The following is a 16,846-nucleotide window of genomic DNA, read 5'->3' on the forward strand; positions in this document are numbered from 1 at the left end:
GGGGTGAGAGTCATGCTCAGCACTTCTTGACCAGGATTGGACTCAGAACCAAAACTGTTCATGGACCCAACATTTAAGTACAATAACCCACTGCAGGCAGAAAGACAATCATCAAAAAAATATTAATAAACACTTGTTAATGTGCTGCATTTAACACCAGTCAAAGAAATTACTGTTTTCGCCCTTGAGGCTCTCGATTTGCTGTCTTGACACCATGTCATGGCTTAAAGGAGCAGACAATACAGCAAAACAGTCCCCCCCCCCCTCCCCCACATACTCATAACTGACACTAATTTGTAGCTTTGGACGCATTATCAGACAACTAAGCTGCTTTTTCCCCCCCATATAGCTGATTATACTGTAATCCAAAAATAGAGGGGACCTAATGGCAGGTTGCTGTACATGGTAATTATTGTCTGTGCAGGCAACTGTCTGACAGTTGTTTGTGGGGTCTATTGCAGACAGGGTCTGAGTCATCACTAAGTGCATCATAGGCACTACTGGGAAACAAAAGGCAGGCAAGATGCACACAGCTCTGCTCATGCATGAAAGAAAATCTAGAGGCAAGGCACCCCCCCCCATTGAGCATGAATGTGTGTGTGTGTGTGTGTGTCTTCGAGGACCATGTTTCTCCAAAGGATTATGACAAAGATAGACTCAAGCACATGTCAAGACATTATATTGACTGATACATGCGTGTTAAACATAAAACTCCTTTGTAAAACTGTTATAAGCATTCTATAAATTCAGTTAAAGTCCTTCCTTCGGGTCTGTACACTTAATCAACAGAATGGAACCATGAACACAGAACAGGAAAGGACTGCTCTGCACAAATCTCTCTACGCAAAAATGTCACAGGTCACAGAATGTCACAAAAGGTGAATGTATTCAGCGATGCGCAGACCAGAAAGTATGAACATAGGTGGCAGGACCCAAGTTACCAAATACTGACTAAGGATGAGGCAAGAAAAGAAATGATGCCAGCAAGAGTCTACTTGCAATATCTGTAATCTGATCCCTCACTTTAACCATAAAATGACCTTCTTCACAAAGCTGAAACTTATCGGAGATCTCATCGATTCAGCAAAATGAATTTTATCAGGCTGACAGGCAGAGAAAAGAGGGAAATTAAAATGGGTGGGTGGTGGGGGTGGAGGACAGAGAACAGCAGGGTCTCCGTGTAATCCCCAGGAAGCCAGGGCTTGGCCATGCCCAGCCAGAAACCCATTACTGCAAAGGGCCTGGAGCAGCAAAGTAGTGCATGCTTTTACTCTGCAAAGGATGACCAAATAAATAGGTTAAAAATGTGAAGCCAGAAAACGACAAGATGAACACTTTGTTAATCTTGAAATGCAAACACTGATGAGAGGCTTACTGTGAAGGCTTGTTTTGTTAGAGTTAGGTCAATGGCTGGTTAGCATGGATAAGAGCTTGCCAGAATATATGCCTTTGCTAAGGAAGTTGAGTCAACTTGAAATGTCGTTCCTGACACAGGCAGGAGAGGTGAAATAAGTGACTTGGTCAGTCCACATGGAGCAACTTCCCAGAAAACCTCTTTCCAAAAAAACCCTCCAATGGCTTGATTCTCATCTTGGTAATGTGTTAAAAGTTGTGAAGGACCTCGAGATTTCTTTCACTTCCAACAAGCCTGCAAAACTGTAAAATTCAACTAGAAGTGTGAAAATTGTCTTGCTCCCGAATTGTTTTAGTGTATTGGAACGGTTCAAATCTTTCCAAATAAAACCCCTGGCTGTAGAAAAACTTCACAAACCATTTCATCAAAATTTGAATTCAATCGCCAAAAGTTCATTAGTTACACCCCTACTTAATTTCATCAAAGGAGGTATTTCAAGTCTGAATGCCTAACATGAAGGGGGGGGCTTCTCAAAAGCTCCTCATGTTTACTTCCTCAGCATCTAGTCAGTGCACACCCTTCAGGACTCCTTTAACTTTTAGCCACCATACAAAGACAAAGACACACACACACACACACACACACACACACACACACCACACACACCACACAACACACACACCACACACACACACACACACACACACACACACACACACACACACACACACACACACACACACACACACACACACACACACACACACACACACACAGAGAGAGCACCTGCAAACCTTTTTATGAACGTCCAAAAACAATGTAAAATGAGGTTCGTCTCATTTGTGTGTGTAAGAAAAAAAAAAACAAAATCAAGGTTTTAGTACAGTAGTGCAAGGGCCAATATAATACAGATCCAGCTATTTATTAAATAATCTATCATTTTTGATCTTGTCCATGTATCAATGCAAAGAACATGCTTCAATCTTCATATTTCTTACCTGTAGCTCACAATTACAAAGAAGAACAGTGGTTAGGCTAAGTGGAGCCACGGCGCTCAACTCCTGCATGTCTACTAGGTCACATCACAACAGCTAACAAAACCCAACAAGAAACAGGAATGTGCCGTTTGTCTGCTCTCCTGTCAGATGTGAAACGGAGCTGTTAGACTAGGCTGTAATCTAATTACAGCTGGCTCAACTTCAGCAGTTTCGTCTCTCCCTTTCTCACGTTCAACTGACAAGTCCGTGTTGTGTTGTTCGTACAGGCATAATTTCCTTTTTTTAAATGGAAACAGGACTCTCAGTTGTGCTTTAAAAAAAAAAAAATCATCTGAAGTTCTTGGTGGCTGGTAAAATGTTGCCTTTGAGATAACCACAGAAGCTGTGGAGTTTTCTCCTGAAACCACTGTTCCAACAATGCAGCCATGCTAGGAGTAGCTTCTTCCCTCCCAACATTTAAGTGTTTTTTTTTTTTAATTAGGTAGCTCTTAGGCTAAACGGTGTTGATATTGTGAAATCCGTCACTAAGAAAAAATCCTCACAACTGCTCTATAATCAAGGTTAACTAAAAGCTTTACATTTTAACAAGATCCAGCTATACTAACCAATCATGAGAAAGCATAATCACCATAATTAGGAACCTCACAATCTATATAAGCTATTGAATAATCAGTATCCCTAAAAAAATAACAAATATGTAAGGAGCTAGCAGAACAGGGAGCCTGCATGTCAGCAGGGTCCTCCTCCTCTCCTGTACTACTTACAGAGAGGGACTGATGCGAAACACCTGTGAACTCGATGAATGACATCTTATGTTATTGACATGTTGCCATTTCTCGCGTGGCTCGTTTGGGGTTAATCTATCCAGGTAGGACCCCCTTCGCTGGCACCCATCACAACATATTCAGCTGATCAGCTACTTTATCATGCTCTCAGCGGAGTGTCAGCAGGACCGTGCCTGTGTGCTAGAGAAGGGAAGTGTGCATGAAACAGCTGGCCTACCTGCAGGGCGCTGTTGAGGAAGCAGCTGTTTTGCCCTGGCTCGTTGCTCAGGCCTTTGCTGGGGGCGATGGAACTCATGGTCCGTGGGGTGAACATGCCCTGCAGCCCACTGCTGCCAGAGGCAAAGTAGTTCCTTTTCCACGACATGGTGGAAGTTGGTTTCAGCAACCGGTCTGTCCCAGTAATACCAGCCAGGGTGTCATACTCTAAAAAGTGCCCCACGAAAAAAATTTAATTAATGAACTGTGTCCAAAAAACCCAACTTTGTTATTTTATTTTATTTAAGAAAGTAGTATGACATAATTCCTTGGATTCCACTGGTTTTCAGAGGCTCACACTCACAGAAAGGCATCAGAAATAGACTGTGATGGGTGCCAACAGTTGCACTGGAGTTGATCCAGACCAACTTACACACTAGTCCTCCACTTTTCACACTTTTCCGTCATCCACGCCCTAACTCTCTCGGAGCTCTGGTCAGGGATGCCTCGGTTGCGTGGTGGCTGTGACTACACCCACTGTAGACCTTACAGTCTCAAACAGCAGCAGCACTGTCCAGCCAGGTTCAGGGGGATGAGGTCGTCCTTGTCCTTCCCATGATGGTAAACATGTCAATGGGGCGTGAATCCTCACACTTCAACACATCTGCAAGAGAGTGGAGATAAAGAAAACATTAACGTCTGGCTCCATGTCTAATCCCAGCACCACTCAAAGTAGCTGTCTCCCCTCACAGGTGAAGGGCACACAAAGCCAACTTCCCTCTCCTTCACCGTCAGCTGATAAACATGGCCGGTCTCCACTGCAACCTCACACTGAAAAACTCTGTTGGCAAACTGCAGGACACTTGAAAAATACTTCGGCCCAGTCTGACGCCAGCAAGGACGGGGCTGGCAGCTCAAACACCTGCCTCCTAGGAACCAGGCCCTGAGATGTCATTACAGCACTAAAGGACGACACAATGGATGTGGCTCTTAAGCCACGTCTCCCCTGGCAAGTTCAAATAGAGCAGGGCAGAGGGTTTGGCTCTTCATTCAAAAGTGTATTATTCATCCCATTTACCATTCAGTTTTACCTCCGGTTGCAAGGATCGATGCGCAAAAGCAGAACCTTCAAGGAGCTCCTCTCAAGTCAGTTTTGGCAAATCTGACTATGTCCTTCAATGTCTGATGTGCTTTTAAATGAGGACAGGCTTGAGGACAGTGTTCTAGAGCTTAAATAGACAGAGTAGCATGAACAGTGGAGCAGCAGAGAAAAAACTGGGGGAGCGGTGCCTGAAATGAAAGAGTGAGTGTCAGACAGATTTAATGAGTTTTTAGGTCTTTAGTATTCCTAAAAACAAAAAAAAAAACAAACATTCATTACAAACCTCTTTTCATCATGGGAAAAGTAAATAGAGAAAAAAAGCTATGGAATAGTGAGTATACACCAAGAGCAGGACTACACTACAGTCTACAACATGTCTACAGATCAGAAATTTGGCTTGGCTTATCCATGTGTGGGCTGTTCTGATCTGCACTGAATGCGGTCATATGAGTGACAGGTCGAGCCAAAGGATTAGCTGGATAAGACGGGGGGATGGGAGGTTAGTCGGTCCTGTGGTGTGGGGATGAATCTTGCTGGCAAAATGCAGCCATGTGGGGAACTAAGGAGGTCCCTCTTCTAGAGGAGGATGCAAGCGTCTATGGGCCAAATGTAAACTGTGGTAAACAAGCAAGCATGGTCACATGGTTGTTGGTAAGCCACAAGATGTGGGTAAACAAGATCGCCTCCTCACAGTTCCAAGTAGGGAAGTACATTACCCATTCAGACACACACACACACACACACACACACACATACACATGTATACACTTATACACTTCCAAGTCCTCAGAAATGTTTACTGTGGCAATTTCTGCCTCCTTCTCAGCACTGTTTAGCCTGACCCCGTGTACCATGACCTCTATGAACAGGAAACAACAAGATTCTGTTCAACTAGCCTGGTACAGTCCAGCCACATGGGTATTGTCCATCAATCTTAAGAACTCCCCCACATCGAGCTAAATTACTGTGCACTAAAGTAGTATAGCCTGCATAGGTCTAAGGGGACCAATTCTCCTAATACAGAGTAATCAGCAATTAAAGTCAAACATGTAGGCCTTCAGTGTCAAAGTTTATAAATTTATGTACCAAGTTAAAGTGCACAGGCCAATTAGACAATTTCAGTGGCAATGGACTATGTTGGCCTATTATCAGTAAGTCGAATGTATAAAGATATTAATGGACTTTAAGGTACAGAGCATCTGTCCTGCCATAAGTCAGAAATACACTGATGAGGCAAATGCGTTTTAAGGGCTTAAACTGAGTTTGAGAGACTATTCTTCTGACATAATTAATTTGATTGTTTATGTACCAACATAATGCAGGTTAGAGTAAAGCTAAAATGAAACCCTCATGATGGAATCTGGTGTTTAAAAGCACATCATTAACTTATACTAACCTATTATCTGGGGAGACAGAACATGCAGCTAAATCTTTGCTTCCGACTGCTCCCAGTGAACTGCAGCTATTAGCAGTTATGCAACATGACAGCATATGGATGACTGCAGACATGCTTGGCACCATAGCCCACTACACGCCCCTAATCACCTCAAATGCCTCAGTCTGGCTGGGCTCCAGAGACATACAGCTGCTGGTGATGCCCACCCCACAATCCAAGCCCACTAACACCAGAAACAAGACCAAGCTACCCCATGTGGACCAACAGGAAAAGCTCCTTCAGATGTTCCCTGAATACACAAATCCAGGGCAAGCGGCGATAGTGGCTGCAAACCTGAAGAACCCTGTTTTTGCACATGATGGACTGGCAGGAGAGAAAGGACAATTTTCCATGGTACCCCCTCTGGAAGGAATCTACAACCCTGCAGTCACCATTTAGTTGGCATGTCTGAATCCAAATCCAAGAGAGCAACGTGTCGGTGCCACTAAAGACTGTACGACCGGCAGGAGAAAACACGTCATACAGGCTAAAAATGAGACCACGATGACTCCTTTAAATAGCCATACGAGACCAATGGGATGCAATGGGCTATTCAGTGACTAATCAGTTCTGCTGGGAACAGAAGAGATTGTTTAAACCATCAGAGGTGAGAATTCCATCCCCCACACACCCTCTGACGCTACCATCTTGACATTTTCACACTGGCATAGTATGTACACTACTGGCATTTACACTACTAATGAAATCTGTAATGCCTCACCACCATGCAGTTTCACACCCGAGTCTAACACCAACAGCTTCTGTTCTTGCCAAACTTCACTCGAAGCAACAGTGAGAAAATATCCAACAGGGACAAAAGCTTGATACAGACAAGCAGATAAATAGCTACAGTGCTGTCAGACAGGCCTCCAGCCAGTCATGCTTTGGAAACAGACTGGTGGAAAGCTGGATGTGTTCAAAGCATTTTTTTATTTCTTAAAATAAAAAAATTAAATTTTTATTTCTTATTTTTAAATCAGCTTCACAAAGTTGAAGTTTAGGGGTTTATTACCACCTTTTTGAGCAATGTGCCAAATGAAATTGAGTGAGAACTATAAAAACCAAAAATACTATATGAATATTCATGAGAATATTAAAATATTTTTAAATAATGAAATATCAGCATGAGTTTTGCACAAAGACTTTAAATATCTCTGAAAGCCCCTACTGGTTTAATGATACTTCAAAGGTTAATTTATTTAATATGATTGTGAATGTAGCCTACAAGGCCAATTAAAATAATAATATGGGCCTAAATCACAAATAATACTGTGTGCAAAAAAAGAAAAAAGTTGATCAAATGGTCTAGTTAACATCAAATAACCTAATATTCTGGATTATTCACAGATCCGTTTCAAGTGTGCAAATCCTACCAGATGACGACATTTTAGCAACAGTTTTTACAAGCTTTTAAAAGTTCTTCAGTTTTCTTTTTTAGTCCGATTAGACCACTTAACCTAGCACAGAGGATTTAAAAAAAAAAACAACTTTTTATTCCAAGTACTACTTTATCAATCAGGTTCTCTCAGAAAACAGCCTGCCGTTAAAAAAAACAGCACTGCAACACTGTGGTTAATTAATTCAGGGGTAAGTAAATAGCCAACAGAAGGTCTAAAGGGACCTGTAGCTCTGCAGTTCATGATGGACCCATGCAGAAACTGAAGATAGACAATGTCTGCTCAACAGAAAGCGTCAGATAATGCATGGAAACATTACTGCAATCAAACTAAAATACACCAAAACTGGTCCGCAAAAACTACCACAGAACAAACCCGTAAGGTAGGTCAATTTTTGCATTAGTCCCCTTGAATGATTTTGTCACCTCAATTTTTTATTGTATTTTATGATGCAACAGCATGTCTACACTATGTGGAACATATGCAACAGAAAAGGGCTTTGGTCCTGAGGGACTCTCCCTCCAAGATCTACAATGACATCACCACACTAGCTGAGGTCTGAACTGCTGTGCAAGTACAGGTCATGACTACACCATACAGATTCCAAGGCCACAAAGACTACACTGGTTGCCATAGAGACTTTGACCTAATGACAGGGTGAGGTGCAAACTCATGTAGTCAGAGATTTGTGCTGAAATTAAAAGGCACATTGCTTTAATACCAAAGAATTAAAACAAGGGGAAAACTCAGTTGACTCTGAGTACCAGTTACTAAACTAAACTATGCTAAACTAATGCTACATCAACATCTTCAAATAAGATCAATTCCTGACCATATACACTGCATCTCAAAAATAATGTTGCAGAAGTGATAAACCTACAGCACACTGCCACCATGCTGTGAGGAATTCAGTCTACATTGCTTGATAAAGCCATGACATGCTGACTGCAGAGCCAGACCATAATAAATACCAGCTGAGAACACCTCTCACAGGAAAATGCTCTTAGTAGGGGGTCCAACAAGTAACAAAAAAAATTGTGCAAAAATATTGCAACTGGTACCGATGACGGAGTCAAAAGGCAAAAGACGAGGACCGAATGGATGAATGAGGGAGCAGAACTTAGAGAGAGAGAACACTTAAAGGCATAAAAGAGTTGCTGATATCCCAGCAGTTACCCTGTAGGCTGAAGGAAAAATGTACCTCAGGCACCCTTAGTTAACATTCATTAGCCATGTGATAATCAAAACGAAGGCAGAGGTCTTCACGCAAGCCCACAAGCCAAAAATAAAAAAAGAGAAGCAAAACAGAAGCATGACATCCGTGATGCTCGTTAAAGACAGAAAAACAGGATTTAGATTACTTCACAGATTGCTCACTCGTGTGTGCCAAAGCCGGTTAGCCAGATCTTTCTGATCTCAAGCCAGATCCCATGACAATGCAATTAAACCAACACTGACCTCCAAGTGTCTGGACTGAAGGCCCCTGTGCACTTTGCAATTCTTAAACACCTTAACTTGAAAGCTGCAGGAGTACTTCCTGTGGTGCATTCCAGCGATAGTGCAAGCTGTTATATAATGAAGATGCAAACACTGGATTGGAACAGCACTGACCATAGCGGATCAGTTTTTTGGTACCACAACATAGCCACACCGCTCCAAAAAATGTGGTTTTGAGCCATTTATCTCTTAAAAGCATACTCTTTATCTAGGATATTTACATCTGGATGAAAACATGCTTCTCGTGCACTTTGTTAAGATGCACTTCATTATTCTTGTGTAAAAATGACAAAAAGTTGTAACAGCATAAAAGGAACAAAACTGCCCTACCCCTTTTGTTTTTACATCTGAGAAATAACCTGTGATTTGAAGCCTTGTCATAAATGGGATTAAGAATATGGACTCCCGTCTTTGATTTGAACCCTAATGTAACAGTTATTAAGAAAATAACCAGACCTCTGTCCAACAGAAGATTCAATAGGAGGAAAGGGAGACCTGCGGACTGAGGATACGAGCGCGAGTTATCCTTAATGGATTAGCCATGTATGTAATAATAGGCCAGTAATAAAGCCCACGTTTCTTGTCGTAACGTGGGACTGAAATTAAGCGGCCGTGGTCCAAAAACCACGTGAGATCATTTTTTGCCATCCACGCTTACACGGTGTAAATCCTTTGAAGGTGCCCACTTGCAGCATTACAGTTTGCCCAAAATGTAAAGTGAAAATTTAGCAGATATAGGGTATCACAATTTATTACTCAAACTTAAATACACAAGTGTTTTCTTTGTAAAAACGACACTTTAAATTGCTTACGCTTCGAAGGCTCATCTGTTCGTCAGTGGTCTGCACAGTTGCGCGTTCGCTTGGAGCGCGAGAAGAAGCAGGCACGTGCAGGCATTTCCCGCACGAGGAGCGTCATTAATATCCCGAATCTCAATCGATTACGCGGAGCAAACGGACGGACACAGTTAGCCGGCGATAAAGGTTTCATTTGACATTTTTTAGTCAAAGCATACCGATTAACCTCGGCGCGGAATCAAGCTGAGAGCATCTCCTATAAACTTTCTCCTCCGCCAAAATAGCTAGCTACTATACACACTGTCCCTGTGGGGAAAAAAGACCTCGTCAGGGTTGTCCATTTAAGAAAAAAACAAACTAAAAAACAGTTTGTCCACGCTAACTAGGTTAGCGAACGTCAGCTTACCACAAACTTCCCGAGTACGTGTAGCGCAAAGCCTCCTAGCCGCTCGGATGCTGAGTGAACAATAAGCGTCGCCCAAACAACCACCTCCCTTGTGAATGTCCCACCACCACGGCTAAAAGGAGATCAGCTCAGGCTTATCCATTCAAATTGCGATGAAAGTGATCAATTAATGACCGGGACACCGCGTCGTCATCCCGCCTCAGTCCCTCGGCTGTGACCGTTAGACTCGTTAGACACCGCAGAACGCCAATTACTGCGCGCGCTCAACACCGGCTGGGGGAGGGGTGGCGCCATTACCTGCAGCTCGAGCTCCCTGCACGCCGGAGCGCACGCTACAATGCGCGTGCTATCTGGAAAGCCTACTGTGGGAGCTACACTGGGTTGTTTTAGAGCTGAGGTTAATAGGGTTGTTTCTAACATTAATTATGGTTGTAACGCTTCTTAGAGTTTAATTTTAATGTCCTATGTACGAGTGGTCTGACAGACAAAGAATATTGATCTTTGATTCAGCAGCTAAAAAAAAAAGTTAAAAAAAAATCAATCAATACATACGCATTCACATAGATTTGAGTGTTATTAACTTGACGTGATCTGAAGAGTGTGTCAAAGTTTGGTTCTCATATGTAGCTTGAGCCGATGTCTCTTTCATAGTACAAGGCGTGTAATCTATTCAATCTGGATGCATACGTAATTTAGGAGAAAAGTAGTTTACATTTCTCACTCAGCACACAATTTTTACATACACACACACACTATATTATATATATATATATATATATATATATATATATATATATATATATATATAAACTTTTTTTTTTAAACCTGAATTTAAAGACAGACTTTAAGCACCAAACTCATTCTCCAAACGCCGCAATTTTCAGAGACCCAAACCATTTACTGGCTGACTAATGACAGAAAGAAAAAATAACACTTTGTGCCACAACTTCTTTCTCCACCCAGAGATAAGCAGGCCAATTATTTGTAACTGTATGTTAAAGTTTAATGCAGCGAGTTGCCAAACTGGCAGCTCCTGTCTTTTACCCATGACTGAAAACTCACACTCTGGGGGGGGAAGCTGAAGTTTGACTCCTATGAAAACTTAAATGTTATAAGGGTGCATCAAAACAAATGGAGAGCAAACAACAAAACCAATGTATTAGATCTTACAGAGAAATTGCTTGCATACAGAATTTGTTTTTGGAGGGTTATTATACGTGTAAAATAGGTAAGTGTTATCCTCTTCCTCTCTAACTGAGAACAGAGGAGAGAACCAATTCTACAACCAAATTAGGTAAATACAAATGCAATAAATAAATATTTAAAAATGGGTCAGTGCTGGCCGATAGAGATGATGAACAGTTATCAGTAGAGGGTGAAGTACTTACTGTGATGAATAAAAGAGAACGAAGCTGTGAAATCAGTCTGAACACTTTCAGAATGACATGGCTGCTTTTTGGTGAACTCACAGGGGTGTGGAAGTTCTCACAGAGCTTTACCCCGGCAGATGTTAAAGGTTCTTCTTTCATGGAACAGACTCATACAGTCACTGTCATGACCTACCAATCAATTCTGGGGTCCCAGAAGGCCTAAGAGGGCCATTTCTGTAGCCCATCAGTGTAGGACAGCAGCACTGGTTTTTACCAGAGGTCCAGGTTCCCTTGTGGTTAAAATGTGTGAGTATAAGCCTTTCAATCCAGAGAAAACCAGAATCAGTTCTGTATTCAAGCAGCAAACCCTGTGTACTTACAAATAGCCTAATATCCTGGGACTGCAAATAGTAGAGAGCATTTACTGTTTTAAGAACCAACTCAACTCTTCATGCTCTTTGAATTAATACTGCATTATTCTTTACACAAAGTTAGATCATAATTTTGACACAAGCTGAAGGACACACATGACCAGAAGTGAGCTTCTGTCATATGGAATGGGCTCTGCAGTCAGTAAGGAGTTACATACGTCTTTGTTTTTCTTCCAGAAGGCGTGATGTCAGAGCAGCAGGTGCCTCGGGCACGGATGAAGCAGCAGCAGGCACCAACAGACCAGGCCTTGCTCCACTCCACGCTGGCCCGAACCATACATGCTGAACCGTGTAAACACCAACCCAACCCCCAGCTCCATCCACTCCCCCAATTGCAGCACAAGGGAAAGCCTGCTTCCTGAGATAATACCCAGTAGGAGGACTGAAACCAAGCCTGATACCGTATGCGCAAGTTAACAAAAGAAAAAGAAAAAAAAAAACAAAAAAACAAAAAAAAAAAACAACGAAAAAAACCATTTTGACTGAACTGCATGAGTGAGACTGGAGGCAGGAAAACAGAACAATTTCCCACAATAAAGCTATTCAGACAGAGACAAAAGCTGATCCTGGAAAACAAAAGAGTTTTCTGGTAACAGTGCATTCTCCCTCATCTCAAACCAAAGCTTCCTCACCTCAACTCACAAGGCCTGGCTGACCCTTTTACTAAAGGCGCATAACCGCTCCAATTAATGAGGTTAGGCATCACCCATAGACGCAAACACACAGTGTGTGACAGTATGTGAGACAAAGTTTAAATACGACCTCGGGGAAAACCAGAGGCATACCCTAGTCCAACTCATGGCAAATAAAACAGAGCAGAGAAGGAAAGCAGTACTTGTAACATTTCCATGGCCCAATCAGAAAGTGCCCTCAACACAGCTAGGGGACTTTTCCCAGAACTATCAGATGTGTAAGGAGCACCACTAAAGTAGTCTAACTTCTATTCACATCCTGGTTCTCTGGGTGTGATTCACAGGTCTGGCCAACTACCCCCTGAGTTAGAATGACTTCCTATATGACATCATGCTCTCAGAGTGACACCTCCCTCTCAGGCTCTACTCACTGTCATATGATTAACCCGAATCACGCACCCACAATTAATACCACGCCACTCCATGACAGCGGCGCAGCAATACAAGTGCCCGCAGTGCACACACACCCATAGGCTGACTAATGCTAACCCATATATCCTACACAAATAAGTCCTCTTGTTACAAAACACACTTACTAGAACAGACATTTCTGTTCCCTTTCTATGGCTCTCTCAAAACCCAAACAGGAGTTAAAGTGATTTCAGTGATCTTATGTCAGAGTGGTTTGTGGGCAAATTGCTATGACTCACAATGCTTGATATTGAAAACAGGTTACACTAGACTAGACCATAAAAAAATGTAATATACAGCTGAAGAATGGGGAGGCAGGATGTAGCACAACACACTCTGGATACACAGAGAAAAAGCAACTGCTCTTAACTTTGACACTGTGCAACAAAAACGGCAGACTCATGAAACATTAAATGCCCACATTAGTATGTTCAGACAACTGTTATGCTAGTGGCCAAGCTGGTTTAAGTGATTAGTAACATGACTCACAATGAAGTCCTCTGAGGTAACAAGTACCTAAGGCAGCGTACGCTATGTTATAGTATTTTAAATAAGTAAAGCAAATGTTCAGACTACAAAGCAGTTCAACCAAATTAACAGATATTTTTTAAAAAAGCACTTTAACTGAATTCTTTTTTGACATTAAACTTCAAAAGCAATTTGCAGTCTGAAAACTTAAAAATATAGCGTTCATACCTGTCAGCTATAAACCTGTGGCAAATAGAACCCTACATCCCATTTCCTAAATATTTGGCATTAAAGAAACACTCTTACCCAAGTAGGTAAAGTTACTTACAACAGGTGCGCTGGTGTCTAGCAGCTATTTTGTGTATGCGTGGGTGTGTTGCCGGCTGACATTCTATATGTGTTTTTCCAGGTGATACTGAAACAATGACATCATCTCTATCGGCAGGCACCTGTTTCCTCAGGGAAAGCTCCTCCCACCAAGAAAACTGCACCGAGTTAGGGACTTAGGAAGCTCCGCCCACCTTGCCATCTTTAAAGCGACAGACACATAAGAAATAGGATGTCACTTAGATGAATCATTCATTCACTACTGCTCCTATGCGAGTACCACATAACGCACTGTCTGTAAAACCCGTGTGTGAAGTCAGTGTCTAGCTGACTAAGCATGATGAAATCAGCATAAGCTGTTTGAATTTTTATTTTTTTTTGAAAAGGCTGGTTAAAGCTTATTCAGCAATCCACTAGCATCATGTTAACAACGCAGATAAGGAATTGCTAAAAAAAAAGAAAAATCCATGATACTTCTACAAAATTGTTCATCCAGGAAGCAGGTTAACAACTTATTGTTTAACCTCCATTAAAAAAAGGTTCGTCAGACATTGTTCACTGCATAGCAAACAAGCCTATAGCATGACTATGAACATGTGCTTAGTCACGCTCATGTCTACATTTAAAGTGGACAAACACAAAGATCTGCATCGTAACTATTTGTTATGTATCTTTTATTAGCACATGACTCATTTGTTACAAAATTAGCCGAAACTCTTTTTAGCCAATTGGCTTTCTAATTAGGCATCATTAAAACAAAGTGAGTGACTACCTGTCTGAGGCCTGGAATCGGTCACTCTTTGAGCCATTGAAATGGGATGGACTCTGTTCAGTTCTGCCTACGCCACGGTCCACTGAACAAGCAGGAAGCAGCGAGAGGGAGAAGTGCCTGCTGTGTGCTGTTGTCAGTGATTCTTTTTTTCTCAAAACGCATTATGATAATGGTGGTGCCAGCAAGTGGCATAACATAAACTGCATAGACAATTTCAAGGTTATTTTAATCATATTCTCTACAGAGATCTCACTGTCTCTCACAATAAGTGAACATGCTATATGGAAAATTACTGCATATACAAAAATTAGGTGTAGGACCCTTGCAGAAATGTAATAAACACAATTAAGATTTATTGTACTATTTTATTTTATTTCCAATTTCATGTGTAGGTCCCTTGTGTCCATCATCGATGCATGGATTTAATAACCCCTATCTCACCCATAATAATAACCACAATGGCTGACCTGTCCTGTAATGTGGTCACAGACTAAGAACAGGGGCCTAGACCAGCCTAAGGGGCATGCGAGTGCTTGTGGTGGTTACATCAGAGGAGCTCAGCTGTAACTACCACCATATGCCATCGGTCTCCTCAGGTGGTCATTAGGACAAGCGCATAACCACTGAGCCAAGTGCAAAGAGTCTTTCACAAATGAATGCTCTCGTCTCCTGGGAGTCCTGACACGGCAGGGTAAATATAAGGCCAGTAATCTCAGTAGGGGCATTCCTCGCAGTGGTATTGTGACCATTAGAGTTAGAATTGATGAAGGCTTTGAGAGTTTCTTTTTAATTTTCTATTTATTTTCTGGCCATATTAAACATTCTTTATCTTTCATATTACATATTAAAAATATGTTTGGTTTTTTAGTGTGGGTGTGTTTTACAATCACAAACAATTTCAGAATAGTCATGATTCATTCATGACATATTTTTGAAGTTACTGACACAAAAGGATTTCTCAAGACGTGGCAGTAAAATATAACTTTAAACAGATAACTCGCAATAGGCTGCTGAGAGTAAATGCACATGTGTGAGCTACATGGACTGAAAAAACATCCAAATACTTTAACCAAGAATTCTAACCTACGCCTTGTGTTAAAGTCTTAAACATTTGGTAAAAAGTACATCACAGCAGGAGTGAGCATCACATTCAAACCACCATGGCTTTTCAGAGACCAGAACTAAAATGAATCTAATTAGGAAAACAGATGTAGTCAAGGCTAAGCCTTCTCATCTGCAGAACACAAAAGATATCAGATAAAGGATAACACTTTTAAATTGGGTCTGGTTGTGTCATGCGTGTGGTGTCACACATCACATACATCACAATCACCAGTGTCCTCATTTGTGCAAAATGTGCCGTACAACCGTTGTAAAAACTCTACGATCAGTTAACAGTGGAAACCTCAAGTTATTGTAAAGCTACCTTGAGTTTGAGAAAGGCGCTATATATATTAAACATTATTATTATTATTTATGTAGGCCTTTTCATAATGAAGCAATTCAATGTTCCATACTGTTATATGTTTGTTGTGCAGAAACAAAACAATTTGTGACATCAAGATTCATTTTTATTTATTTAAGACTTGTACAGCAGAGTATACAGCAAAGCCTTACTAGTGTTTGGGTGAAATTACAGTGTTAGGTCTAAGCACCATTTAACCTTACAGGGTGCATGTCCATTAACTGTAGATATCAAATTAGATCAAAATGTTAGCTTGTTAATCTTTGGATTTGCTAGAAGATGAATGACTCAAACTGCCTATGAGCCTATTATCCACACTAGAAAAACCCATTTGAGTCATCTAAGATCGGTTAGTGCAAATGATTTATGAAAACAGTTTGAATCCAAATTTTCCAGCACAGTGCTAATTGTTAGCTATGAGGTCTCCTATATATTCTCTCTGGGGGAAAATGGCTTATCCATTTCATCCATATGTCAATGAAGACTCAGCAGTGAAACACAACTTGAGTTGTGGCAAGTCACCACCAGTCATTCACACACAAACAGACGCAGAGGAGGAACATGAAGGGCAAATGAAATGGGTTCTGAAGCGATGCAGTTTACAGGGTATTAAATGAGAAGAAACTGTTATGTAATTGTCTAGACTGGGAACACACACATACACAAAAACACAAGGCTATGCCAGCTGACACTGACTGAACTAGGAGGTCTGTTTTTGTTTTTTGGGGTTTTTTTTGTGTGTGTGTGGGGGGGGGGTCTCTCAGACAAAGACAGGACTCAAATGCACAGATACCTCAAGAAAATGAAACATGGGCTGGTGTAGAGACAGTGCTCATGATAAGCCAGCCAATGTGGAACTAATCAGAAAATGATGGGATAGTTACAGCTAAAAACCTATTCTGTTTAGTAATGAAAAAATGGATTAATCTGTTTTTTTTCTGTTA

General features: G+C 41.4%; 1 protein-coding gene across 7 annotated transcripts in view; it reads right to left on the minus strand.

The window, feature by feature from the left end:
* Positions 1–16,846, minus strand: part of usp54a (ubiquitin specific peptidase 54a) — a 41,976-nt gene that overhangs the window by 24,381 nt on the left and 749 nt on the right. For 5 of the 7 annotated variants that reach the window (XM_035531420.1, XM_035531417.1, XM_035531421.1 and 2 more), the window contains exons 1-3: positions 9,967–10,234; positions 3,766–3,996; positions 3,355–3,560 (exon numbers count right to left, since the gene is read on the minus strand). In XM_035531420.1, coding sequence (XP_035387313.1) covers positions 3,355–3,501 — 147 coding nt within the window. In that variant the 5' untranslated portion in view covers positions 3,502–3,560; positions 3,766–3,996; positions 9,967–10,234. The other 2 variants (XM_035531418.1, XM_035531419.1) reach the window with 2 other exon arrangements.

The sequence above is a fragment of the Electrophorus electricus genome, chromosome 11, assembly GCF_013358815.1.
Source record: "Electrophorus electricus isolate fEleEle1 chromosome 11, fEleEle1.pri, whole genome shotgun sequence".
Taxonomy (NCBI): Eukaryota; Metazoa; Chordata; class Actinopteri; order Gymnotiformes; family Gymnotidae; genus Electrophorus; species Electrophorus electricus.